Genomic DNA, 26,144 nt, shown 5'->3' with positions numbered 1-26,144 from the left:
CATTAGGCCTGTAGCATCCATGAAGGGCTTCAGCACCCACCTGAGGCCCCAGAAAAGCTTTGTCCCTGTCCTAGCCAAGGCCTGGCCAAGGCCTACCCATGTGATCCAGCCCTACTGAACAAAAGGTCCACGAAAAGGATCCTTGAGGCTCCTGGCGTTCATGCCAAGAGCTCAAGACACCTACCAGCCAGGTCACTTAAAGGCCAAACTGGGCATTACTTGCCTGGCCAGGCCCAGCCTGGAGCCTCCAGCCAGCACCCCCTCCAAGCATCACAGGGATGGGAGATTGGTAAGAGGGCTGGAGATGTCGTGACCCCTCTGCAGGGGTCTATGACTGACCACAGGACCAGATGGGGCAGGAATGGTGAGCAGGGAAGAGGGCTAGTGGGAGGGTACATACCCAACCTCCTTCTCTCTGTGGCCCAGGCCAAGCAGGGAAAATGGGGTTCGATGGCCACCAGCACCGTGGACAGAGCCCAGTGGGTGGGGGGGGTGGGGGTCAGCACCAAGGCCAGCACCCACTGCCAAGACCCCTGGAGCCTGGAGCCAGCACCACGGACAGAAGAGCAGCTACCAGGACCCTACTGGCACCCAGCATCGGGCACAGAGCCCTGTCGCTGACCAGGGACCCAGAGGACAACACTGGGCCAGTCCTGGATCAGCTCTCAGCCAGGCCCTGGGGAGGTGGGACAAGCCCTCACACCCCAGCCTTCTAAGGTACCCCAGCAGAAAAGAAGGGACACAGGCCACACGTTAGTCCCATAAAATTAAATGCTTTTTAGTCTTTAAAATAACATTTACACAGAAGCAGCTCTATTAACTATCTGGATGGACACTCCGACTCGATACAGTATCTACAGCGCAGATGTGTGCAGGCCAGAAACGCCAGGAAGGAAGCGGCGTGAGTGGGTGGGCAGTCACTCGAGGACAGCAAGGAAGGGTGGGCTGGCTACCCCTCTTCCCCAGACCCAGCCTCTACAGCAGCTGTGGGCATCTGTGCCCCCTTACCCCTCAGGGTCACAACCCCACCACCGCCAGCTGAAACACGGCCCCCTCCCATCTCCCCTCACCCCCCCCCCCCCACTGTCAGACAGGACCTGTGTCCCTGCATTCAGTCTGAAGCCTGGTGGGCGCAGGAGCAGCTGACCTGGCCACCACCTCCCCTAGAGCACACAGGCCAGGCAATAAATAAATAAATTAGATCCCTACCCTGGACATCCACAGAAGGGCCTGGGGGTTCTGATTCCACCTTGACAAGGGCCAACCCAGCCCAGGAAAGAGTGGTGGGGCCTGTGATGGGCAAAGAGGGGGCCCAGGCCCAGCAGCCACTTCCCAGCATAGTCTGGGGCCCTGCACACAGCTCTGTAGGCAAGTGGGGGTCCCTGAGGCACACCCCAAGGGCACAGGGTCTGCATGGACACAAGCTGCTCCAAATGGGAATGGACGGACTGCCAAATTCAGATCATGGTGGTCTGGGGTGCCCTCAGCCCCTCGCCCAGCCTTCTCCCACTCTGCCAGGCCTGGGCCCCATGACCTGGCCTCTTGTGTGCATGAAAGCACAGGCTGGCTTGACCCAAGACAGCCACCAATAAGGCAAGCCCACATAAGCTCCAGAGGCTGTGCCCTCCTGCAGGAGTGGGCAGGACCACCGGCTCCCCCTCCACAGGGCCAAGCTGAAGGCACTCTCTCCTCAGTCACATGATGTCAACAAAGAATTCACAGGGGTTTCCCATAGCCTTCTGGAAGGACTGGCGGCTGCCTGTCAGCTCTGGGGGAACAGCCGCCAGCTCCCGGACAGGTGGCCCCCCAGGTGGCCCCCCCACCACCGAGTATGCCTTTGTTAAGGGATACAGTGGAGGGAGCCCCGGGGCAGCAGCCGAGGCCTGGCTGTGAGGGCTGCTGCCCCGGCTGAGCTGACTAGCCGGACGCTCCCGCCAGCTGCTGCCACCGACCCCACTTGGTGCCGTGTGGTCCGACTCGCTGCCACTGCCCCCGGCTCCAGCCGCCCGGCGCTCCTTCTCACGGCCCAGTGCCCGCCGGCTGCTCCCGCCAGCACTCCGGGCAGACCCGCTGCTTTTGCTTCCTGGAGTCAAGAATGGGGGAGAGGAATGAGATGGTCAGCATCAGGCCAGGCCACTTCCAGGATGACCAGCCGCTGCCAGGGCAACCGGGTCAGAACCTGGTGGTCTCAAGCAGGGTGGGAGTGGGAAGGGGGCAGCCATGCAGACATGAGAGCAGGGCTGGCCCCACTCAGAGAAGCAAGAGCAGCTGCAGCAGGCTGGAGGGGGGGACGGGTGGGGAGAGGCAGGGTGAGTTGTGGCAGGCAGGCAGGGACACTCTGGGGCCAGCTCAGTGTCCCCTGTCTCACCCAATGCCTGATCTTGCAGCTGAGAACCTGAGACCCGAGTGAGGCCCTGTGTGCCCGGTGTTCCCATCGGCCATCCTGGGCACCCGACCCCGCCCCAAGACCCACCTTCTGTCCAGCCCCAAGGCCCTGGCCAGCTACTCAGCTCAGCCCCTGTCCTGGGCTTCCAGGAAGAGTGGGGAGCCTGAGAAGGCCAGCTGGCCGGGAACATGCCGAGAGAGACGCCGGGCACGACCCTGGCTTACCGGCCCGGAGGGTCCACTCCGCTAGTCCTTCAGTCTAAGGCTTGCTCAGCACAAAGCAAGGGATAGCACAAGTTACACAGCAGGCCCGGCCCGGATGCCCATTCCCGCCTACTGAGCATGCCACCACCGGCTGTGCCTGTCTGAGGCCCACAGGCACCCAACGGCAGCTTCCCCTTTGGCATCACTGCCCTCTGACCTGCTCTCCTCTCCCTCCCACTCCTGTTGGGGTCTGCTGGGCTGGCTGCCTGACCTCTCCCCTGCTCTCAGGGACACCTCTCAACATCCCTCGTTGGCTCCTGGGGATTCACAGTTATTTGGGGACCGTCCACCTCCGGCTCCTGGCCGAGGTGCAGGTGCTGAGGATACATATCTGTCCTCTACTGTGTCCTGGGACCTCTCTCCATCCCTCCCCAAGCCATCTCCTGGCCGTTAGCTTCTGCTGCATCTGGAATCCCCCCACTTACACATGCGCACACATGCACACATACAGAGACACGCACACACAAGGAAACACGCACACACAGACATGCACACATGCATGCACACAAACACGCACACACACATGCACACCACACACAACCACAGAGATGCATACATACACAAACACAGGCACACACACAACTGTGCACACACACACGCACATACATGCACACACAGAGAAGCACGCACATGACTACCAAAGTCTGCAGGGTTCTCCCCATCCCCCTCAACCACTCACCCCTTCCAGAAGGAGCTCAACCAGGGCCTCAACACAGAGCAGGCAGGAGTGCACAGGGCAGAGAGGGTGGGCACACAGGGCAGAGCCAGGCGGCAGGGACAGAGGGGAGCTGGGCACCGAGCAGGCTCTCACCTTCACTCTGCTGACTCCCAGCACTGCCGCTGCCGTAGCTGAAGCCAGGGTCCTGGTAGGCGGGTGGGAAGCAGGGCGGGGGGCCCGGGTACTGGTAGGGGTAGCCCTGACCCAGGGGCCAGGGAGCGGCCGGATGGGGCAGTGGGGCCAGAGTGTCCTGATCCGAAGCCCCACTGGAGCCGCTGTTCAGGTTCAGGGCTGCGAGATCTGGCAGGAGGGGAAGGTGGGTGAGGGCAAGGTGGGCAGGCCCTCTGGGGAGCCCCACCCTGCAGCCCCCCACTCACTGCTGCACAGGTCCCCAAAGACGTAGTAGCACTGCTCCGAGAAGGTGATCTTGTTCACTGTGTGCCGCAGGAAGCCACGCTTCAGCATGCTGCTGGCATACTTGCGGGCCTCACGCCTTTCCTTGAAGCCTTCCACATGTGTATACAGCCAGTCCACCACGTCCGCCCCTGGCCCGCAGCACACGTCAGGGCGCAGAGCCTGGGGGGCTGGACCCTGCCCGCCCAGAGCCAGCCCGGCAGGGACTTCTCACCAATGACGGCATTGGCAATGGTGATCTTGAGCCACATGCGATCACGGATCTCCAGGCCCGAGTCCGGCAGTTGCATGACGCGCACCACAGCACCCATGTCGCTCTTCACCGTCAGAGGCGCCTCCTCCAGTTCTGCAAGGCATGGCCCCCTACTCAGCCCTGAGCAGCCCCAGGCAGGGAGAGGGCTTGGGACAGGCCGCAGGTCCCTTGGCTGCAGCCCACCTTAGAGCCTAGACTCTGTGTAGGGTCTGTGGTCACAGAGCCTAGACCTTGAGGCTATCCAGTGACTGTGGGGCCTGATCCCACCACAGGAAGGACCCTCGCAGGGGCAGGGCAGGGAGACTGGATCTTTGTTCCCTCCCCCAGCAGATGCTGCATCAAGATCCTGGGCCCAAGCCCAGCGGCCACCCCCACTGCACGGACCAGAGCCCCTCCCTCTGCCCCTCCGCCAGCTCAGGATCGTTAGTCATGTTAGCTGCAGGAAAGCCAGGTGGGGGTCACATGCATGCACTGCCTCTGCTCTCTGGGAGGGAGGGACCACAGGGGTGGCCTGACCCCTCTGGGCATCTTCCAATTCCACCACCCAGACAGCTAATGGCAAGGAGGGCGGGTGTGCAGGCACACATGTGGGTCGGTGCTGGGTCAGACACACCCGCGTCAGCAGCGTCCATCCACGTGTGTGCCCTGGCGGTACGGCAGGACAGCCCTCGGGTGTGACTGCCAGGTGGGCACATCGGCCGGGTCCCTCGCCCACACGCCTCAGTTCCCTGCTCTCCTGAGCCGCCACTTACGTGGAGCGCCGGGCACAGAGCTGGTTAGTGAGGAGGAGCTGGTGCGCGTGACAGCGCTGGAGCAGGGGCTCGTACCGTAGCGGGGCAGGGCTCCCGTCAGTGCCGCCGTGTGGGACAGCCAGGCAGCAGGGTCGATGGGCCGCACCGGGTCAGCTGAGTGGCCACCGTGTGGTAATGGATGGATGGACAAACAGACGAGCAGATGGGAGCACACACGACAGAGCACGGGGGTCACAGAGGAAAGGACCTTCAGGCCGGGCCAGCGCCCTTATCCCCCCTCCCCTACAGCCGTGAGGGGTCACTCACCCCTCGGGATGGTGAAGTAGCTCCGGGGGGTCGGGTCCCAGCATTTGGCCACTGTGAGGCTGATGGGCCTGTGGGGTGTAGCAGGTCACACAGGCAAGGCCCTGCATGGGCCCCCCAACATGTCTCCCACCTGCCCTGTGTCTCACCCTGTCTGTGACACAATCTCCCGCAGCACCCGCACCGCGTCGTCATTGCTCATGTTCTCGAAGTTGATGTCATTCACCTGGGCAGGGAGGGGTTCAGTGAGGTGGAGTTGGGGGCCGACTCCAGCCCCCCAGCACCTCCCTGCGGCCCTGCACCTGCAGCAACATGTCGCCTGGCTCGATGCGCCCATCGGCTGCCACAGCACCGCCCTTCATGATGGAGCCGATGTAGATGCCACCATCACCCCGCTCGTTGCTCTGACCCACAATGCTGATGCCCAGGAAGTGGTGCCTCTCTGCAGGGGCAAGAGGCGAGCCGGCGCCTGCTGAGTGGGGCCACCTCGCCCAGGGAGTCCGCAGCCCGCGGGGGACCCTCCTGAGGCCTCACCCATGTTAAGAGTGACGGTGATTATGTTCAGGGACATGGTGGAGTCCGTGATGCTGCTGAAGGAAGAGGCCTGTGGACAGAGATCAGTGAGGGGATTGGACAGGGGCTTCAGAAGAGCAGACCCCACCCAGCACCCAGCTACCACCTACACGGTCCGCTTGCCGCAGACGCTGCTTCCGCCGCCGGCGTTTGTGCTTCCGGATGAGCCGGGAGGAAGTGCTCTGCTCCGTGGAGCTGCTCAGTCTGGGAAGGGGCATGAAGGTCAGGGACCAGGCCAGAGGCTGCAGGGCTGCAGCGGGGTGGACAGAACAGGGCCCCCCCACCACACACACAAGACAGGGGATGCACACAATGGGCGACAGGCCAGCTCTGCACTAGCCAGGTGGATTGCGGAAAACACAGGGCTGATCAGAAGGTTCAGCTCCTGGTTGTACACATTCTCTACACACATGACACATACAAACCCCATACCTACATGGAGAGCTACTCAGGGAAGATAGACACAGACATTGAACCAGCCAGCATGTGCGTGTACATACACCTGCAACACACCTGCTCATGCACATGCCCACTCATATATACATGCCCTGGGAATCACATACATCCATGGTCACATACACCTATACACACCTGCATCCCCACACATGTACACACATATCTATACATGCCTACACACCCACACATGACGTGCCTGTGCATACACACCTGTTCACACATACACCCATGCACATGTGCCCACGCTAGTCTGTGTGCATGCACAGACACCCTTATGTGTGCACATTGGTCACACACCTACCTGTGTGCCTGCTTGTGCATACCTGTTGCACACTTGCACAGACTTGCCCCCAGACACCACGCACATGCATACATACCCCATAACACACCTGTGCACACACATTTGTGTGCATACACATCTGCGTGCACACACACACTCACCGGCTTGTGTTGTCATCCTCGTCTGAGTCAATGAAGCTACTGGACTCAAGTTCACTGCTTAGCACGGTGGACGCACTGTCAGGGGGTAGCCCCAGGTCTCGCCGTCGGTCCCCCCTTGGGTGCCCGTTGGTCCGGGCAGCTGAGGGGACAGAAGAAGGGGAGCTGGTTATGGGGGTCCCCTGTGTGGCCTCAAGTATCAACTGCCCTGGGAGCCAGCCAGGTGACTGTGGGCTGCTGAGAGGGTCACTGGGGTGCTGGGCAGATAGATCTAGGGCCTCTACTCTGGGACCCCAGCAGCTAGGGGGCAGTAACTGTGGATAGGCACAGTCATGGGGTCACCATAGGGGCCCAGGCATGTCTGAGGTACAGCCTTGTTACCCTCTTCGCGGTTCCGACGTCGGGCTCGCTCCCGCCGGTGGCTGACCATTGACTCCGTGCCGGTCTCATTGTCCATCCCATCACGGCTGCTGGCAACATTGGGGCTGTGCCCACAAGAGGGGGTGGGCTGGGGCGGGCTGGGCCACCATGCTGTGGACACTCTCCCGGCTCCTTGCCTCATCTCCCACCCACTCACCTGCCTAGAGGGTGCCTCTCTGCCTGCCCCTCCTCCACTGACCAGTTTCTACTGACCATGAGTCCCTGGTCAGCTGCCCCCCTCAACAGGCCTGGTAGGCAGCAGGCCCCTCAGAACCACCAGGCTCAGCCCCCAACCCACAGTCCTTACTGGAAAGAGGGGGGCCGGGAGTCCCCGATGCCGCCCGTTCTCTCAAGAGGTGGGGGCAGATCTGTGTGACCATCAGTGCTCTGAGATCCTGCATCTGAGTGTGCGCCCTCGGCCAGAACCAGCTATGGAGGAAAGCAGTGGCTCGGGGACACCTGCCAGCCTGCAGGCTCCCCAGCCCCACAGGTTCAGCCCACTCCAGCCCCCACCCTAGCCAAGCATCCTCTGCCAACATCCCATGGACTCACCCAGGAGACCACACGGCCATTGAAGCAGGGCAGCTTGGCATTGTCATCAGAGATCTCCTCCTTCACCACCCTGTGGGAAGACACTGCCATGAGACCCCTGGTACCAAGGCTGCTCCCCACAGCAGGCTCTGGAGGGAGAACCTCCCCACGCTCTTGTCCAGGGTCCACGCCAGCCCAGGGTGTCCAGCCACATGCTCAGATATCACTCCGTGTGGATGCCCCAGCCTGATGCATTCCCTTCCTGGGCACCCTTGTCATCCTTCTGGGGACCCCTCCCAGGGCCCAGGCCAGAGGGAAGTCCAAACTCCCAACTCTCCAGCAGCAGAAGGTCATCTCCTGGAATACCCTGTGCCAGTATCTACCTTGCTTTGTGTCTGTGTGCCCCATGGAGTACAGATCCATGAAAACAGGGCTCTGACTGGAGCACCCCCTCCACCTCCCACCCCCCAAATCTGGCCCCAACCCAGAACAGGGCCTGGTTCACAGCAGGCCTTGATACAGATGTGAGGATGATCAGACCGCGTGAACACAGGCACACAGACCCGAACGTGCACCCTGAGGGGAGGCCTCTGCCCTCCTGGCCCGTCCACCTGGCTGCGAAGATAGAAGCAGACCCCACCCTCTGTAACAGCCCAACTCAAGGCCTGAAAGGACAGCCAGGCACAGGGCTACTGGGTGATGTGAGAATTCTCAGCCCCAGAGGCCAGCAAGCTCCAGCAGCCATACTGCCCAGCAGCCAGCCCCTGGCCTATGTCTTGATGCTGCCCCCAGTCAGGTGGGTTCGGGGGTAGGGAGGGTTCCCAGGCAGAACACAGAGAGCCAAAGCAATGCTAGCTAAGCAGGAAGGAAGCCACTGATGCCACGGCCAGACACAGGTGGGGGATGGGTCAGGTGTCAAAGGGCCCAGGAAAGCAGCAGCCAGCAGGGTACACTGGGGGCAGCTGGGAAGGGCAGGCTGCCTAGTTATGGCCCAGATGCACCCCACACCGTGGCCTTCTTGAGGCTTAGGGATCAGGGTAGGCAGGGCCAGGCCCACAGCAGGAGCACCCCGATGCCCTACCTCCTGGAGCCCAGCCCTGCCCAACACAGCGGGATTTCCACACCCGGGACTGGGGCCCAGTGGAAAAACAGGAGCCAGGAGAACAGGCAGGAAGCAGCCTTGTGACCCGTTGAGCCTGGATGCCTTGACTCTGCTAGTCCTGGGCAGCAACAGGGGCAGGAGGCCTCCACAGATCTGGCACGCCACACTCCCCAAGGGAGCAAGGCCCAGGTCCATCACCCACCACCCAGGCCTCAGAAGACAGAAGAGACCAGGCCAGCCAGGGCAGGAGGGGGCAGCCTGCCAGAGTCCCACAGCAGCCCCTCAGACCCCTCCGCTCCCATGCCAGCCACATGTAACAATGAGGTGGACACCCCACAGGAAGAGAAGACCTCACATCTGCCACCCCAACTTATGCATGCACCACAGCCCTACAGAACTGAGCTTCCAGGGGATGCTAGGCCCCCGGCCAGGACTCAGCTGAGGTCACATAAGAAGCTGTCACCACAGGAAGACCTGAGGTGGCCTAGGGCCACCAAAAGCTCTGCCAGCCACAGCCAACATAGAGCCCTGAAGCCAGCCGCCCCCCCGCCCTCCCCCCCCGGGTCCCATGGGTCCCAGCAGGCTAAGAGAAAGGTCCCTGAGTGAAAGCAGCAACAGAGAAACTCGGGAGGGACCTAACTCCTGTCTCACAGCCCAGGAGGCCCAGCCTCCTCTGCCATTCCCAAGCCCCCGCCCTTCCTGACTCACCCCCAGGCAGGCAGATGAGCTCCCCAGCCCCCACACCACTGGGCCTGCCTGGCTTTTTCAGGGGCCAACTGCCCACCTGACCAGGGCTTCCAGATGACCCAGCACCCAAGGCTGCCCGACCCTCTGTGCCCCCTACCCCTGCACAAATGAGCCCTTGAGGCCCAGAGTCCCTGCCTCTGGCCCCCCAACCTGAGAAACCCAAGTCCCCCAACCCAGCACTACAGAACATCCTGCTTTCCACCTGAGGCCTGAAGCCCGGGGGGGGGGGCACCACAGCCCCCCACGACACAGGTCAGCCAAGAGAGTGGGGCGGGGGGGGGTGCCAGAGCAAGGGTGCAGGTGCTTTCCTCAGGATGCATGATGCCACCCACCACTGGCCAGCATAACCTCCAGGAGCTCCAGACAGAGTCGGGCAGGGGAGGCCTCAGTGGAGCCTGGGGGAATGCCTCCAAACAATTTAGGGGCTCCCTCCTGGGAGGGAGGGTGGAAAAGCAGGCCTCAGAAGCAGTCTCCACCAGCCTTTAGGGGTGGCCACCCAGGGGCACCCCCACTGGTATCAAGCCCCCAACCTCAGAATTCCTGGCAAGATCCTGGTTAGCCTCAAACTTGTGGCTGTTGGGCCCCGCCCGCCGCCCCCGCAGACTCGCCCTGGCAAGGAATCTGCTCAGAGCAGGGCCCTTGGAGCCAAGCACAGCCACAGGAGGACCCCCAGGGCTCCCAGAGGCCACAGCAGGCCACAGCCAACCCTTGCCCATGGGTCCCAGAAGCACAGGGTCCCCCCACTAGACCTTCCCACCACAGAGCAGGAAGATGGCTTGTACATGACATGGGGGACCTCAAAGAGCACCCCCTCATGCCCCCACAAGGCAGGGATCCTCAGCTCCTACCGTGCCTTCGCTTGTCCATTCCCCATGACCCCTACCTCCTGACCCTAGAGCTCCCCCAGGCTCAAGCTCTGCAGGCTACAGGGCAAGGGAGTCCCAGTCCTCTACACCTTGCCAGAAGCTCCAAAGGTGCCTGTCTGGACTCTCCCGACACCACTGGGGGCACTGACACCAGATAGACCAGCTGCAGCAGGCAGAGTGGGCATTCACCCAGGCAGGCTGGGTCAGGCCCAGCCCCCACCGCCTGCCCTGCAGTCTTCACACCGCCCACAGGCAGGTGGCTTCAGAGACCAGAACTCTTGGCCCAGAGATAGAGAGACCAGGGCCACTGCCAGGGAAATCAGCTAAGTGCCAAGTCTAGCCAGGCCTGGAATCAGCAAGGCAGCCCTAGTAGCAGGGGGACTCCAACCTCTGCCTCACAGTCTAAACACTGGGGTCAGACTCCTCCCTGCACCACTGCCTTCCAAAGCCAGAGTGTGGGACAGCTCTGGGCCAGCCTACCATAGGCCCGGCTTTGCTGTGACCTGCATGGAGAAAGTGGGAGGTAGGCACAGAACCTTCCCTCCAACTTGGCCAAAAACAGGAGTGGGACCCAACCCAGAGCAGGTGACCGTGGCCATACCTCAGACTCCCCTCTTTCCTTGCTAGATGGCCAACTATAGCCAGGCACAGAGGCTTGGGTAACTCAAGGTCCAGCCCACAGCAGGACAGTAGGGGCAGGGGGCCCAGGCACATTAGGGTGTTCCTCACAGCCCCTGATCTGAGCCCCCTCTCATGGTGGGGCCACTGCCCCAGCCCATCCAGGATTGCCAAGAACATGCTCTTTCTCTCTGCCTCTCTGCAGCGATGGTGGTGAGCAAGAGAGTCATATTGTCCCAACTTCCCTCAGTTCCCTGAGAGCTGTAGAATGGCCCCAGCTTGACCTGACCTGGGGCTGCCTAAGGTCCATGCAAACCAGAGAATCCAGGAAATGGCCTCAATGTCAAAGTCCCGAGACACAGTCACACACAAGGACACAGGCTGCCTGAGGGCGGCCAGGCACACCTGCTCGGCCCACACGAGGCCTCTGAGTACCCCGCCCCCAGCACTGCTGAGCTGGGGATTCAAGTTACCCCTGGCAGTGCTTGGTCAGGCCTCAGACAGACAGCCTCCTCCTCACAGTGCCAGAGTCCCAGCCCAGTGCAAGTGGGAAGTCCCCTCAGCCACGACAGCCACCACTGAGGCTGGACGTGGGGACACTGACCCAGAGGCTGCCCAGAGTCAGCAGATGGCCCAGGCTGCTCCCTGGAACCCAAGTACTGGACAGCACCCCTTAGGTGGGGGCGGGGGAGGGACGACCTGTGGTCCCCAGTGATCCTTGATCTCTGCCCTAACCCTCAGGACCCTGGAGGAGGGGTTCAGAGACAGGCTGTCTTGAGCCTCTGGAAACTTCTGTGCTGGTGGTAGATCACCTCATTCCCCCCAAGCTAACTACTGTGGACCAGGGGGCAGTGCTAGGACCCTCCCCTTACACCCTTCGGACCCCCGGCCCCAGGATTCACAAGCCCTCCACAGGAGGAGGCAGTGGCACCCCGAGTCTGACAGGTGCCAAGGTGGGACCTCAGCTCACCCTGGGCCACTGAGCCACACAGGCCCAGGCCCAGAGTGGGCGCAGAGACGAGGGCCGTGCCTCCCCACTGTCCTGGTTCTTAGGCTCCCGGGCGGCAGCCAGGGCCCCGCGCCCTGACCCCCGCGCGTCCCCAGCTCAGGCAACAGCTCAGGACACAGCCAGGTGGGGCGCACGGCACCCCGGGAGACCGAGGCACCGCCGAGCCCGGGCCGGGCACGGACAGGTGCGGACACCCGCGCTCGCGCACAGGCCCCCCGCGGCCCACTGACCCGAAGTCCTGGTCCATGGACTTGAAGAAGAATTTGTAAGCGTGCACCGGCCGGTTGCTGAGCACATTCTTGAAGTCGGCCAGCGTGACGCGCTCCGGCGCCACGGGCAGCTTGACCAGGTACGGCGTCTCCTCCTCATCCATGTGATAGATGATCTTGGTCTCCGCCATGGCGCGGCAGCGGCGCGGGGCCCACCTCCCGGCCCGGCCCGGGGCTCGGACGCCGGCGCTTCCCCGCGGCCGGCCTGCGCCCCGCCCGCCCGCCCGCCGCCAGCCGCCGCCGCTCCCGGCCCGGCCGCTCCCAGGCCCCCGGCGCCCCGCCCGGCCGCCCCGGCCCCGGCCCCGCCCGCCCCGCCGGCCCTGGCTCTGCTCGCGCCCCGGCTACTGCCCCGCGGCCCGCGGCCGCCCATCCGCCCCGGCCTGGAGACGCAGGCAGGGAGGGCGTGAGGCCGGGCCGCGTCCCTGTGCCCCGCCGCCGCCGCCCCCTCGGGCCGCGCAGTTAAAGGGACCGCCGGCCCCAGGCTCAGCGCGCCCGCCGGGGGGCGCCCGAGAGCGGGCGGGGCCTGACGTCACCGGGCGGCCCGCGGCGCGGCGCGGGGCGGAGCGGCGCAGGCGCGGAAGGGCCGGAGGGCGGGGCGCGCGTGGGGGTGGGGGCCCGCGGAGTCCGCGCCCGCGCACAGCCCTTTCCGCCGTACCCTGTCGCGATCGCGATCCTCCTCTCGGGCCGGGGGTCCACGGCCCGGCTGGCGACAGGGCGCCCACTGTGTGCTCGGGCCGCAGCCCCCGCTGGGCCTAGGGTCTCGGCCGGCCGGACAAGGGCTCGTCCCTCGGGGGGGGGCCCAGACAACGCCAGGTTTCCCGCGGGGACCCGCAGGGTTGACCGCAGAACCCAGACCTCCGCCCCTTTGGGAGGGGCGCGGAAAGTCGGGGGACGCCCTGGTCGCATCGGAGGGCAGCAGGGGCCAGTTCGGGAGGTTAGGGTACTTAGGGCCTGGCGAGGGGGCTGGAGACAACTCGGTCTCTGCGCTCAGGCGCCCACTGCGGGTCCCACGGAGGCTCCGAGGAACACGGGCCAGGTGGTCGCGGCGACTCACGGGTGCTGGCGTGGACATGTGTATGGGCGGCTGAAGGCACAGCGGAGGTCACCCTGGCAACGGTGCACACGCACGGTGCACAGAAGTGCCCAGAGAAGGTGCACCTGGCAGCAGGTGAAGAGATCCCCCCACCCCAGCCCGGGGTCCTCTGTGGACCAGGGGAAACCCAGAGCAGCGCCCCTGGAGCTGTGGAGGGTCCAGCCACAGCTGCTACCACTGGACGTAGGTCTTCCTCACCCCAGGAAGAAGACTTGAGGCCACTAGAGGGAGTCCCACACTGATGAGCCTGAGGAACATGAGAGTCCATAGGATAGGACCCAAGAGTGATGATGCTGGGGGGATGCATGATGCCCCTTGCAACCTGTCCCCAGCACTCCCCTTGAGGCTGGCTGGAGCCTGGGGCTCTCCCAGCTGCCTAGTCTGACCATCCTTGGGTGGTGGATCAGCAGAGGAAAAAGCCCATCAGTCCACCACTGACTGGAGGATACAGACTTTGAAAGTCCCTGAGCCCAGGCTAAGGACCACCCCCAGGTCAGCCCAGGCCAAAGGTGCTGACTGACCATGATCCCCCTAGGCTCTGATAGAGTGGGCAGGGCTGTGTGAGGTTGGCACCCACTAGCAAAGCCTATGCCTTCTCCCTTTGGGTCTCAGTTTCCCCAGAAGTGATCTGAGGAAGCCAGGCAGTATAGCTTGGAGGAAGGGTCTCCCATGGCTCTCTGCTGCATGTCCAGGGGAGGGAGGCAGTCCCCAAGCTGAGAGCTCACGGGGGACCAGCATGCCCCAGGCCAGACATAAATGACTGCTAGTCTCACAGATGCAGGGGATCTGATGCCCCATCTTTACTTTGTTTCCCCCCCACACACACACACACACAAGCCCCTCTTTCTCACCTGACTGCCCAAGTCATATGAGAGAGTCTGGCAGCCAGAGGCTAGCAACCAGTACCAGACCTGACTGATGCGGTCAGGCTGGCACACTGCAAGGAGGGATGAGTTTGTGGCCAGAGCAGTGCAGCTACTGTGGGCCCAGGGGTCACTGGGCTGGGAGGGAGGCACATTGTCAAGCAAGCCACAGCTCCTTGGCCCAGCCTCCCTCCCAGCCTTCGCCACAGCAGGACCCTTGCAAGTGTGTGGTGAGGAGACAGCCACTCCAAGGTACTAAGCATTTTATGGAGTTCACACCTGGAGTCTGGAAGTTTACATAAGAGCCCGAGCCTAGAATGCCCACCTCAAACTCCTGCCGTGTTTCCTGGGGTATTTTTTCAAATGACCACTCAGAACTGAGCCTACAAAAAAATTAGTGACCACCACCCCAACCACCTTATAAGTAATAGATGTATGCTACCTTGATATCTCTTTGCTCATCTGGGATGGAGGATGGCCCTTCTAAAGCCTTGCTCACTGCACCCCTGTTCTGGGATCTGTAAGTAACAAATCTTTTGACTTTACTTCCCTGGTGAGGTGCTGAAACTGTGCATTCCTCAAAGTGGCCCTGGTGTTTCCCCTGCCCCGGAGTGGGAGCTGGGATGCCAAGTTACCTGCTGACCCTGTGTGGGTGGCTTATGCCCCTAATTTAATCAGGCATAATCTGCATATTCTTAACACCACCTCTGGGTTTCCAGCAGGGGGTGACAGACATCCTTTCCAGCCTCCTACTATCCTGGGAGAGTTTTGGAGGATGGGGTGCTTCCTCCTGCAGCCCTCTCCACTCCCCCTCACAAGGGTCCTGCCTTTGGCACCTACTCCTGTTTCCCTCCTCTTTATCCTCACACAACTAATCCCATGTTGGCATCTGCTTCTCAGAGGGCTGTCCTCCTCCATGTCCAAATAAGCCCTCAGAAGAGAATCTGGAACTGCTTCACAACCAGGAATAGTGCCATAGGATTCCCAGGATACCTGGATTCAGACCTTCCACCCAAAGAAATGGGCAGTGACAGCAGGGCTTCAGATGAAGGAAAGCATTTCGAGGTTCCCAAGGCCCAGACTCTGCCCCCCAGGACATGAAGTAGGAGCCACAGAAGCAGACCTAAAAATTATGTGGTCTTTATTGTGATGATGGTAGGTTCCCAGGGGGAGCAAATGTGGGGCGTTGGGGGTGGCAGCACAAGCCACTCTAGAACCACTTTTACCCCTCCCCTGTCCTCAGCCAAAACAGAAACCAAACAGGGTCCCAGCCCCAGACTACAGCCCAAGAAGGGGCTGTGGGAGGGGGGCCAGAGTCAGAAGTCACATGGAGCCCAGTGACTGTCAAGGCACTTGCTGGAAACAAAGCTGGAATAGAGTGGAAGACAGAGAAAAAGCCTAGGGCAGCCCTAAGTAGCCCCAACACAGAGCAGAGGGGAATTAGCCTGGGGCCTGGAGTGTGCAATCCCCAGGTCCTAGCTGTAGGCTCCCCCTAGAAAGGGGTGAAGAAGGGGCCAGGGTGCCAGCCCTGAGGCTGACCTGAACTCCAAGAGTCCCCACTGAGCACCAGCTCACAGTGGCAGGGGCCAGGAGAGCCTGAAGGATTGGGGAACATCAGCAGGGTTAGGGTTGTGCCAGGGGGGGTGGGCAGGACCACCAGTGAGTATGGGAGCTGGCAACGGCCTGCTAAGAGCTGGTGAAGGGGCAGCTGCGGCTCCAGCAGAATCCCAACAAGCCCGTTGCTGCTTGTGAGGATTAGGATAGCTCTCAGGAAAGGGGTCTGGAGGCAGCCTCACTCTGTACCAGTCCAGGCCAAGTTCCAGGACAGCGGGACCAGCCGCTGGAAGGGGGTCGGGTGAGCCACATGAGAGTCAGGAGGTCATCCTCCAAGATAGACAGACAGGAGTTGGCAGGGCTGCTGGCCCAGCCAGGAGCCCAGGGTCACCTTATTTGCAGTACTCCTTCCTGAACACTGGAAGCCAAGGAAACAGGTGGACATCTGTCACAGGGACAAACACAAGGCAGACATCCAGCAGGACGGCCCAGGGACCCCTGCCCCTGGGGCTGGCTAGTGAGTGTGGATGGGGTGAGGTATGCCACTCACCTTTGTCCAAGTCAATGTTCTTGGTGGGCAGTGGGGTGTGGCCCAGCTCAGCCCTCTCCTTGAGGATGTTGTTTTTGTAATCTGGTGCAGGGAAAGAGCAGGGTGAGGCTCCCCCACCCAGAGATGTACCTTCCCTAGCTCAGGCCTGGGAGCCACAGTCTGCTCCTTGGTTCTGGGGCCCTCCCTCACCTAGCTGGATGTCCTCACTTCTGTAAACAGCCTGGTCGCCTGTAGCCACAGCAAACTCTGCCAAATTAACATCTTTCCTGGAGACAGGAGGGTGATTGGTGGTTAGAGCAGAGAGTGGGCTGGGGAGCAGTGGGGAAGTCTGGTACCCAGGAGAGCCTGGAGGAGCCACTCACCCCTTTGACTTCCCCGACTTCTTGTCCGAGTACTGGTAGCCTGGGGAGGAAGAGTCATGTCGGGGGTGGTCTCACCCCCCTCCCCAGCTCCCGCCCCTGCTCACCCTTTGCTCAGGGCACCGCATCCCACACCCTGCCTCTGGTCAGGGGAGGCTTCCTAGCGCTGTCCTCAACCCTGCAAGATGGAGCCCCCCTCACCTCCGCGGCGGCGCTGGCGGGTGGCCAGGATGACAGTGATGAGCAGGAGAATGAAGAGGAGCAGGGTGGCCAGCACGTAGCCCAGCTGCTGGAAGAAGTGGGCGCGGCCCTCGGGGACGATGACGTTGATGACGCTGCGGCCGCGCGGCAGGGTGGAATCTGCACAGGCCGAGCGGGGGCTGTGTCAGGGAGCGCGCAGCGCCCCCCACCCAGCGGGCACCCGACCCAGGCCGGCCCTCTGCGCGGGTCTGGGGAGAAAGGTGCGGCTTTGGGCGCCTCCCCTCGGCTAACACCCCGGGGCCATGCGGGGGGGGGTGGGGGGAGGGGCGGGGAGGGGCGCACGGTACCTGGGCCGGGGGCGCCGCTGTGGCTGGAACCGTTGCCCGGCGAGTCCCGCGGGGGCGGCTCAGCGACTGGCTCGGTGACCCTCAGGTGAAAGATGCGGCGCTCGTGCAGGCCGCAGTAGTGGTGGTGCAGGTGGCAGGAGTAGGTGCCCTCATCAGCGGGCTCCAACGGGTCGATGCGCAGGGAGAAGTCGCCACGTGCAAACGCGTCCACCCCCACCGCCACGCGGTCGCGCAGGAAGGGCGGCCCGTAGGCCCGGCGCTCACCCGAGGCATACAGGTCCAGCAGGCGGTCAGCGCGGTCGTGCGGCACACCGGGCGGCTGTCGGTCCCAGTGCACGACCTGCTGCGCCTCCTCCAGATGCCGGTCGGTCCAGACGTGCTCCCGGTTCACGCAGGTTAGCAGCGCGGGCGCGCCGCGTTCTACCACCAGCACCTCCTTCTCGCCGTCCCAGTGCGCGCCAGCCTCCTGGGCTGGGGGTGCAGGCCGGTCAGCACCCGGTGGGAGGGCAGGGAGCCAGCGGGGACACGTCCCGGGGGCGGGAGGGGGGCGCACTCACGGTTGTCCGTGACCTCCAGGCGGACGGCCAGGGTCTCGTAGAGGTGGCAGTAATGGTGGTGCAGGTTACAGGTGTACAGCCCCTCGTCGGCATACTCCACCGCTACGACCGGGCAGGAAACCCAGCGGTGAAGTGCAAGGTGGGCCCGCCCAGCCCCTGCGCCCCGCCCCCCTCCCCGGCGCCCCGTCACCGCCCCGGGCTCCTTACCGCGGATGAGCAGCGAGAAGTTGCCGTCGTGGAAGGCAGAAGGCGGGAGCAGAAGGCGGCCGTGGTCGCGAGGCCCGTACACGCGCTGCTCGCCCGCCGAATACATGTCCACGAGTCTGCGAGCCGGGCCGCCGGCGGGGCTGCCGCTGAGGTCCCAGTGGACCACGCGCTGGCGGTCGTGCAGCCGGTCCTGCGTCCACACCATTCTCGGGCTCTGGCAGCGCAGCACGGCCAGGGCGCCCGCTGCCCAGCTCACGGTGGACTCGGACACTACGGAGCTGGCGGCAGGCAGGGCCCCCGAGGGCACTGGTGGGGAGGAGGAGTCACTGGGGGAGGGACAGGACCCAAGGGCAAGGCATAGGGCGGGTCTGGCAAGTCAGGAGGGGGCCTGTTGTAGTTTCCAGGGGAGGGTGGCCACTAACCTGAGGAGAGAAGGACAGCAGAGCCTAGAAGAAGAAGAAAGTCCTACTGGGGAGGGGTTGACCTGAGCCTTTGCATCCAGGTCACCCACCCAGCCTGAGCCGACATGGCTCCCTGGGTCCCCTTACAGCACTTGCTGGGCTGGTGGGGTGGGGCATGTTAATGACTCCCTGTTAGCAGGTGGGGATTGTCAGAGAAGGCTAGCAGATGAGATGGGCAAGGGGTCTCCTTTAGCCCCCCATGGTGCAGGCACGTCTCCCACGGACACCACCTCATCCCCACAGCCACCTGCCTGGGCCGTGGGACAGCATTCCCCTTTGGGGGGTGAGTGGTGGAGGCAGCTCTGGAGTATGTGCTTGTCACCAAGGGCCACCCTCAGGAATGGTGGCTAGTATCACCATCACTGCAGCAAGGCCACCAGAGCCCCAAAGCCTGATGCTCAAGGCTGGTTTTGAGGGCTCCTGCACCTTGGTATACAGTGAGGTACACACACCTGCCAAAGCTATGCCACACAAGCCCTCAAGAGTCCTTGCCCCAGCTGGGCACCCTGCCCCACACCCAGGTCTCACGGCTGGAGCCCCCGCAGCCCCCCTGAAGGGCAGAGGCCTGAGGCTGAGCAGGCTGGACCATCCGCACCCCCATAAGCAAGTTTCTGCTTCAGAGATGGGCTGAGCGCCCGGGACCAGGAGGAATGTGCCGGCTCAGCGGGCCAGCCCAGGAGGCGGGCTCAGGGGGCCTGGGAGCCAAGTGGGGGCTGGAACAGACCCTGTGAGCCTCACTGTTCCCAGGCCCCCTAGATCCCCCGACCTACTCCTCTTCTGACCACTAGGACAAGTGGAAGAGTGAGGTGGGCAAGGGACCCCAGGGAGAGGCACCCGCCACCTCAGCCTCCCTGCCTGTCTTAGCCCTCTTGTTCCTGAATCCGTGTGGTTTCCTGGGTCCTGGGGGGCCCCCGCATCCTGGTGAGCTGCCATCTTGAGCCCCCCCAACCCCCGCCCCGCCCCAGCCCCTTCCCAGCAGTGAGGGCGTCCCACTGCTCCACACTCAAGCTCCGACAGGCGGCTTTGCACAGAACACAAAGACCTGGTTGTGCCCCCACTCTGGACCCCCACCCACCCTGCACTCACTGTGTAGAAGCACAAGTTCCCAGAGCAGAACTTGGGACTGCAGCTCCATGGCGCCTGCCTGGCTCGCTGGCCTCGCTTTGTCTCACTTCTGCTCCAACTCTCCAGAAAAACAGCCCGGCCCCCTCCCCCTCCTTAGCCCCCACCATGACATCACAGAGCCCTGGGCGGGGTCAACAGTCTGCAGACCGCCCCCTCTGGCTCCAGCTGGCCCCTAGCCCTCCCGAAATCCTTGGCTGGCCTTTGGGTGGGTGGGTAGGAACATGGGCATGGTGCCCAACAACGTGAGGGGAATCAGAGCAGAGACCCTGCCCCTTCTCTGGCCCAGGTCCAGGAGGGGTAGGAGGGTGGAGGGCATGGTCCCAGATGCTGTGGGGGCAGCTGTGACATATGAGGCCCTTGGGGCTGCTGCAGGACTGGGCTCTGGGGTGCACATCACCTCCCTTCCACTCCTGTCGGGGGACCTTGGCCCAAGGTGTGGGCAGGATCCTCCCCCTCTGTGCTTGCTATGGAGCTTGAGGCATTCCTAACAGAAAGGCCTCCAGGGTTGGGACGCCTAAGGAGCCCAGGTTGCCAGACCTACACCTCTTCCAACTCTTCCCCTTAGCCTCCTCTGGGGGCTGCATTTCTTTATTTATGAAAGGAAAAGAACAGTCACAACACCCCTGGGGGGTGGGGCCCAGGGGGCTCCCTTAGGACAGCATGATGGGCCCTGCTGTTGATCAACATCTTTACCACCCAGGGGAGCCTGCCAGGGCATAAGGGTGGGGACCCTGAGCACTTTTGGCATTTGACCAGCCTCCAGCTCTGGCCTGGACCCCCATCTGCCCACCATCCAGGGCAGAGCTTGGTGTCCCTGAAAGCAAATCCTGGCTAAGACACTCCCTGCCCAGAGTGGAGGGAGGAAGGGAGGTATGGGAACCTCCCCAACGGAAGGCACAAATTTGAAGCTCTGGGAAAACTTACAGAGTCACATAAACAAATGCAAAATAACAGATCATACACTGCATACCAAACCCACTCTTTCTAGTTAAGCAAACCTCAAAAAGAAAAAAAAAAAGCAAACAACTACCAAAACCCACAGTGCGTTTTTTAAACTGCCCATTTGAATAGAATTATGGTCACTGGCCCCCGTCCCTGGTGGGTGGGGATCTCACCCATGAACCCTGTCCTGGTCCCCAATTCCTCAGACCAGCAAGGAACCCAGTCCAGCTGGTCTCCCCAGCTCCAGGCAAGGTGGGGAGACTGTCACAGCTGCAGAGGAATGAGGGGTCAGGACAGGGAGCGCCAGCCATGAGGATGTGAGGAGCCCCCCCCGCAATGGACTCATTTCCTCAGCAAGACCCAGGCCCTGGGGGTCAGAGCCCCTTTTCCAAACTGGAATCAGAACTGGTCCTGGTCCCAGCCCCTCCCTGGGCCTTTCATTCTGGAAAAAACAAGCCCTGCCTGGCTGGCTATGAGGCCTGGCCTCTCCTCCTGTTTTTTTAACTGGTTTATATTAGCTGGTGACCAATCTTCTCTGTGTCCCGCCCATGTCTCTCCATCTCTGTCCTCTGTTCCCGCCTCTGTCTGCTGGGCTGTCTCTCCACAGTGGAGGGAAGATGTCCAGGCAGTGCTAGAGGGAGGCAGAAATGGCCCAGCACTGGCCCCTGTCTGGAAGGGGACCAGGGTCAGCTCCCAGCCGAGGAGCCAGGAGCCTGTGGGCGCGCCTCCTCTCCCAGCAGGTTCCCTGGCCTTGGGCCCTGTGAGGCCCTCTCGGGTAGAAACCCAGCCCTCAGCTTGGCCCAGATGTGTAAGTCTGAGGGGGCCGCCACTGGGGGGCAGCTGACCCCAGTGAACCACTGGGCAAGAATGGACAGATGTGGTGCAGGGCTGCAACCCCTCTTGTCCCTCTCTGCCTGAGGCCAGCAAAACCAAAATGAGCAGCAAAGGCTGCTGTCCCCACCCCTACTCTTGGCAGTTAATAGCCACAGATGAGAGTAAAGTTAAAGTTTCAGCAGGCCACCTGCCCCTCCCCTGGCCAAGGCCTGAGACCTCCGACTCTTTCCCAAGTGACTGCCGATTGCTCAGTTCCCAGTGTCACCCAGCATCTCTGTTCCTTGGGAAGAGACCACCAGGACAAAGCCACTGACATCACCATGGTCACACCCTGAGCTCTGGCCAACCCCCTACCAGACCAGAGCCCTGTACCCACCTCCCCTCTTCTAGGAGGTGTGGCTGGACAATGCAGGGGCCAGCCAACCAGCCCCACTAAGAAGCAGGTTCTGGCTCCTGTTCCTGGGGACTCGGACATTCCAGGCAGCCAAGCTCACTGGGAGGAGAAACCACAGGCACTCAGAGATGCCACCAGACACAGACACGTGCTCGTGCCACTGTTCTGTCATTCAACAAATATTTGCTGAGCACCTATTGTGTGCCAAGGAACTGGAAGCTATTGGAGGGAGGCGGACAGATGGCAGGCCTGCTCTCGGACAAATAAGATCATCTGGAAGAAGTGTTGTCGAGAGACGAAAACGGCAGGATCTCCCTCCACAGGACTGAGCTGACGGCCTCTGATGGAGTAACACCCACAGGTAAATGTCCAGGCTGGGGCCTGGGGAAGCTGCCTCTCAGATGAGAGCAGAGCTGGGCGCATAGGGAGGTCTGCGGGGCTGCAGTCAGGCTCTCTTGCTGATAGGGTGCTTGGAGGGACTAAGGGAGGAGGATGTGGTCTGGGGACGCAGGCATGTGAGGTGACTCAGAGCCAGTAGGGCCTACACGAGCACACAAGGGACACAGCCCACCAAGGGCCAGGTGGGCTGCAGGACTGTCAGGTGCGGTCAGAGCACACTCTGTGTCCTCCCTTGAGTGCGGGCAGGGTGCTGTAACAACCAAAGGACGAGGGGCTGGGATGTCACTGTCTGATAGAGTCTCCATCGTGCTGCCTGGAGTCAACTTCTCCAGCTGGCCATTCTGTGAAAGAGCCCTTGGAGGGAACATGTGGGCAGCCCCCAGCCAACAGCCAAGAAGAAACTGGACCTCAGTCTGATGACAGCAAGGACCTGAATTCTGCTGCCCCCTAGGATGGAGTGGAAGGGGACTAGTGCCTCGGGTCCAGACGCAGCCCCGGCAGACACTCATTTCATTTGGGAGGCCCTGAGCGGAGGCTCCTGTCTAGGTGTCTGACCCAGGGCAGCTCTGTAATAATAAAAGTGTTGCATTAAGCTGCTCAATGTGTGGTACAGCAATAGAAGACAAATGCAAAAAAAAAAAAAAAAAAAAAAAGAAGACAAATGCAAGTGTCTCTGGAACAGAGCAAGGCCAGGCTTAAACCTGCAAAAGGCACAAGTTTCACAAGGAGAAGGGACTAGTTTGTCAGTTTGGGACTGGTGGCTGGCAGCAGGGCTGAGGCTGCCCAAGTTCCTTGGGAATCGCATGGATCATCAGTCACATGAGGCTCTTCCAATTTCACTGACAGTGTCTGCTGGTTCTGACCTGTTCTTGGAGGGGCCACCTTCTCCTGGAGGCTCGCCACCCTGCAGCGTTTCACACCATGAGGCAAGAACTGCGCCCATTCCGGGTCAGAAGAGTTGAGTGTGTCCCTCAGGAGAGCTGTGGGCTGGGAGGGTGAGGACTTCAGGGCGATGACCTGGCAGGACAGGCACCCAGCATGCTCAGTTGGTGGAGCGTGTGGTTCTCCATCTCAGAGTTGTGAGTTTGAGCCTCAGGCTGGGTGTAGCAATGACCTAAAATCTTGAGGGCACCTGGGTGGCTCAGGCAGTGAGGTACCCAACTCTCGATTTCAGTTCAGGTTGTGATCTCAGGGTAGAGGGCTCTGTGCTCAGCTGCCCCACCCCACTTGTGTGCTAGCTCTCTCTCAAAAAAATAAAATAAAATAAAAAATACAGATAAGAATATGGAAATGTAGATACATTGCCTCATGGACCAGCCAAACTTTTCATCCTGGGAAAATGTCAAGCAAACAAGACCAAAGATTTGACTAGTCAGGGTCAGCCTCTCATCAGTGGTTTCCTGCCACAGCACCCAACCAAGGGCCACCCTTGGTCGGGTGCTCCTCCGCCTAGCTGCTCCCATCTGTGGGTGCACAGCAAGCCAGCCTGCCAAGGCACTGGAGCCCACCTCATAGACATTCTTGAACTGGAACCTGGCCCCGAGCTGCAGGGGGTGCGTCAGTGTTTTAACCTCTCCTGTGATGCCAAAATCACTTCCTCATTGTCCTCACAGATCCATCAGTTTTCAAGTCAGGAGCCAAAAACCATCAATTTTGTTCTAAGGGCCGTCACACGCAGTGCCTCTACTGGTGGGGGTGACCTCCATGGCCACCACATTTCTAGCGAGTTGGTTAGGGGACGGCCTTTGCTTCTGAAAGGCTGGGGCAGATGACCTGTGGAACAGCCACCAGCCCAGCCTCCTGAGAGGACCCAGAGCACTGCATCCACATGAGGTAGCTTCCCGGGTCCACGGAGGGAAGTTCACTTTACCGACCTCTCCGTTGGTGACAGATTTGGTTTATCCAGTTAGGTCCTGTTAGAAGAGACAGGCCTGCAGTGGTTGTGTGATGTGCCAGCTGTCAGGTTGCTGACCCTTCACCGTACCAGCCTCACAACGGGCGGTGCCCTTGGGCCTGGGACTTCTCCGAGCATCTCCACTTTACAGCAAGCATGGGTGTGAGCTCCCCCAGCAGGAACACACAGCAGGAAGGGGTTTTCCTGTGTGTCTGGCTGGGCTGGGTGGGTCAGCGGTGTCTTCCCATGACACAAGGTCCCTCGGCCATCTCGAAGCCTTGACCTGGCCATGGTAATCTTTCTGCAGCACTGTCCACAGGGATACCAACCCTGCTTCACCCTGCAATGCACCTTGGGCAGTGCAGCTGGGAGGGTTCCCACTGCCTTGCATGCCCAGCACCCCCACCTGCACTCTCAGTTGGGACTGTCACTTACTCTGCCTCATCTTGCGGATCTTGGGCTGAGCTGAATGTGTTTCCAGGCCGTCTGCTTCAAGCCTTGGTGGGATCAGCTCGAGACCCCTGGGGAGGCCCCAAGGAGGCTGAGTCTGGGCGACAGAGATGCTTTTCCTGATGAAAAGAGAAAGTATCTGGTGGAAAGGCATCCTGGAGCCCTGACATGGCCACAGGAGAGAGTGCAGTAGGTGTCCAGGGTGGTCGCGTTTACCCAAAGCAGACCCTCCTATACATGCCCTTCTGACACCCTAGAACAGTCCATGATTTATGCACCTATGGCAGAGCCATGGCTTGCAGCATCCTAGCCCCCACCACACAGCACGGGGCAGGAGACCAGACCTGTGTCTGGGATCTTTTACTGCTCAAGAAGTCCGACAGGACAGCCTGTCTGTGTCCCACATAGTGCTGGTAGAATGGCTCACCGGGGGCCAGAGGATCCAGACAGCTTCCCTCTGGCACCTGGGGCCTCAAAGTGGCCATCAGCTGGGTCCTCTCTGTGTCTACATGGCCCATTCCCTGTCCATGTGGCCCCCCCACCCACATGGTCCTCTCTGTCCGTGTGGCCTCACAACCTCTTGGTACTCAGTAGTCTAGCCTAGCCTTCCTCCTGCTGATGGAAGCTGCCAGGCCCCAACATGAAGGCTCGGCAGCACTTGACCACACTCAGAGAGTCAGAGCAGGTGCCAGGCAGCCCTCAAGGGCCGGGAGTCAGACCCCAGCTCTCAATAGGAAGGACAGCAATCTCACGTTGCCAAGCAGCATGTGTACTGGGAAAGGGAAGTTGTTGTGACATCTTCAGAGATAATATACCACAGGAAGTGAGAGATGAATGGTGTAATGAAATGCAAATAATTCAGAGCACTGAGGTTTACAGAAGACATATTTTATGATAGAGAACAGTTATTTCAACATAAACACAGATGTGTACATTTATGTGACTGTAAATATTTTCTGGTAAAGTAACTTACCCGAGGCACCTGGGGGACTCAGTCTGTGCATCTGACTCTGGATTTCAGATCAGGTCAGGATCCAGGGTCATGAGTTCAAGCCCCAGTCGGGCTCTGTGCTGGATGTGGACACTACTTTAAAAAAAAAAAAAAAAAAAGCTCAATAAAGATAACTCACCTGACCTTAAAACCAGACCAGGACATTTAGTAAAGTTTATGCAAGTTTTGCATCATCAGTAAATAACCTAATCTTTCCAGAAGCTGTAACTTTCTATCATCTTATAACTGTTTTATTTTTTTAAGACTTTATTTATTTGACAGAGAGAGAGAGAGAGAGTGCGCACAAGCATGGGGAGGCAGAGGGAGACGGAGAAGCAGACCCCCCACTGAGCAGGGAGCCCTACACAGGACTCAATCCCAGGACCCCGGGAACATGACTCAAGCTGAAGACAGCTGCTTCACCAACTGAGCCACCCAGGTGTCCCCACATAGTTGTTTTAAATCAAAATCATAAAACGAGGGATCCCTGGGTGGCGCAGCGGTTTGGCGCCTGCCTTTGGCCCAGGGCGTGATCCTGGAGACCCGGGATTGAATCCCACGTCGGGCTCCCGGTGCATGGAGCCTGCTTCTCCCTCTGCCTGTGTCTCTGCCTCTCTCTCTCTCTCTGTGTGACTATCATAAATAAATAAAAATTAAAAAAAAACAAAAAAAACAAAATCATAAAACGAGTCTAATTTGTCCAAGGATTCACCTTGATTAAAAATATTACCTGAGGGACACCTGGGTAGCTCAGCAGTTAAGCTTCTGCCTTCAGCCCAGCACAGGATCCTGGAGTCCTGGGATC

The 26,144-nt window shown here is 60.9% G+C and overlaps 2 protein-coding genes and 2 long non-coding RNA genes across 11 annotated transcripts; 1 reads left to right on the top strand and 3 right to left on the bottom strand.

Moving 5' to 3' along the window:
* Positions 1-757: 757 nt before the first annotated feature.
* On the bottom strand, positions 758-12,330 carry DVL1 (dishevelled segment polarity protein 1). Of its 3 annotated transcripts, XM_077891678.1 has the most exons (16): positions 12,080-12,330; positions 7,529-7,598; positions 7,284-7,405; positions 6,938-7,041; positions 6,560-6,698; positions 5,773-5,866; positions 5,624-5,693; positions 5,392-5,531; positions 5,239-5,315; positions 5,093-5,160; positions 4,787-4,939; positions 3,996-4,127; positions 3,745-3,912; positions 3,461-3,667; positions 2,611-2,650; positions 1,944-2,083 (listed from the first exon to the last, which is right to left on the bottom strand). In XM_077891678.1, exons 1-15 carry the CDS (start codon positions 12,247-12,249, stop codon positions 2,640-2,642), a joined length of 1,725 nt encoding a protein of 574 aa, XP_077747804.1. In that variant the 5' UTR covers positions 12,250-12,330; the 3' UTR covers positions 1,944-2,083; positions 2,611-2,639. The 3 variants fall into 3 exon arrangements, with proteins under 3 accessions (XP_077747802.1, XP_077747803.1, XP_077747804.1); XM_077891676.1 differs by lacking the exon at positions 2,611-2,650 and having other exon boundaries at positions 758-2,083; XM_077891677.1 differs by lacking the exon at positions 2,611-2,650 and having other exon boundaries at positions 758-2,083; positions 4,862-4,939.
* A 2,868-nt stretch (positions 12,331-15,198) lies between these two features.
* On the bottom strand, positions 15,199-19,557 carry MXRA8 (matrix remodeling associated 8). 5 transcript variants are annotated; one of them, XM_077891670.1, is made up of 10 exons: positions 19,397-19,557; positions 18,272-18,295; positions 17,850-18,175; positions 17,643-17,744; positions 17,086-17,556; positions 16,739-16,897; positions 16,541-16,580; positions 16,368-16,444; positions 16,179-16,259; positions 15,199-16,073 (listed from the first exon to the last, which is right to left on the bottom strand). In XM_077891670.1, the coding sequence occupies exons 1-10, from the start codon at positions 19,540-19,542 to the stop codon at positions 16,021-16,023; spliced, it is 1,479 nt and encodes a 492-aa protein (XP_077747796.1). In that variant the 5' UTR covers positions 19,543-19,557; the 3' UTR covers positions 15,199-16,020. The 5 variants fall into 5 exon arrangements, with proteins under 5 accessions (XP_077747796.1, XP_077747797.1, XP_077747798.1 ...); XM_077891671.1 differs by having other exon boundaries at positions 15,199-16,046; XM_077891672.1 differs by having other exon boundaries at positions 17,850-18,155; positions 19,397-19,551.
* On the top strand, positions 17,087-22,599 carry LOC144310558 (uncharacterized). Of its 2 annotated transcripts, none has more exons than XR_013376253.1 (2): positions 17,087-21,966; positions 22,301-22,599. It is a non-coding gene; the product is annotated as an uncharacterized LOC144310558 (long non-coding RNA). The 2 variants fall into 2 exon arrangements; XR_013376252.1 differs by having other exon boundaries at positions 22,242-22,599.
* A 60-nt stretch (positions 22,600-22,659) lies between these two features.
* LOC144310559 (uncharacterized) lies at positions 22,660-25,806 on the bottom strand. Its single transcript, XR_013376254.1, has 3 exons — positions 25,322-25,806; positions 24,334-24,467; positions 22,660-23,917 (listed from the first exon to the last, which is right to left on the bottom strand). It is a non-coding gene; the product is annotated as an uncharacterized LOC144310559 (long non-coding RNA).
* Between the last annotated feature and the right edge of the window lie 338 nt (positions 25,807-26,144).

Source organism: Canis aureus, chromosome 3, assembly GCF_053574225.1.
Source record: "Canis aureus isolate CA01 chromosome 3, VMU_Caureus_v.1.0, whole genome shotgun sequence".
NCBI classification, from domain to species: domain Eukaryota; kingdom Metazoa; phylum Chordata; class Mammalia; order Carnivora; family Canidae; genus Canis; species Canis aureus.
Note: the sequence above shows the minus strand (reverse complement) of the source record. Positions and strands in the feature narration are given on the sequence as shown.

Bases quoted from the DNA above. Each gene is read 5' to 3' on its own strand.
- DVL1 (XM_077891676.1), bottom strand. From the start codon at position 12,249: ATGGCGGAGACCAAGATCATCTATCACATGGATGAGGAGGAGACGCCG. The intron at 7,042-7,283 runs GTAAGGACTGTG...TTGTGGGCACAG, and splicing joins TCCCGGCCCCCCTCTTTCCA to CCCCAATGTTGCCAGCAGCC. The intron at 3,668-3,744 runs GTGAGTGGGGGG...CCCTCCTGCCAG, and splicing joins CTTTGGGGACCTGTGCAGCA to ATCTCGCAGCCCTGAACCTG.
- MXRA8 (XM_077891670.1), bottom strand. From the start codon at position 19,542: ATGGTGGGGGCTAAGGAGGGGGAGGGGGCCGGGCTGTTTTTCTGGAGA. The intron at 16,445-16,540 runs GTGAGTGGCTCC...TCCTGTCTCCAG, and splicing joins AAGTCGGGGAAGTCAAAGGG to GAAAGATGTTAATTTGGCAG. The intron at 16,260-16,367 runs GTGAGGGAGGGC...TCCCTGCACCAG, and splicing joins AAGTGAGGACATCCAGCTAG to ATTACAAAAACAACATCCTC.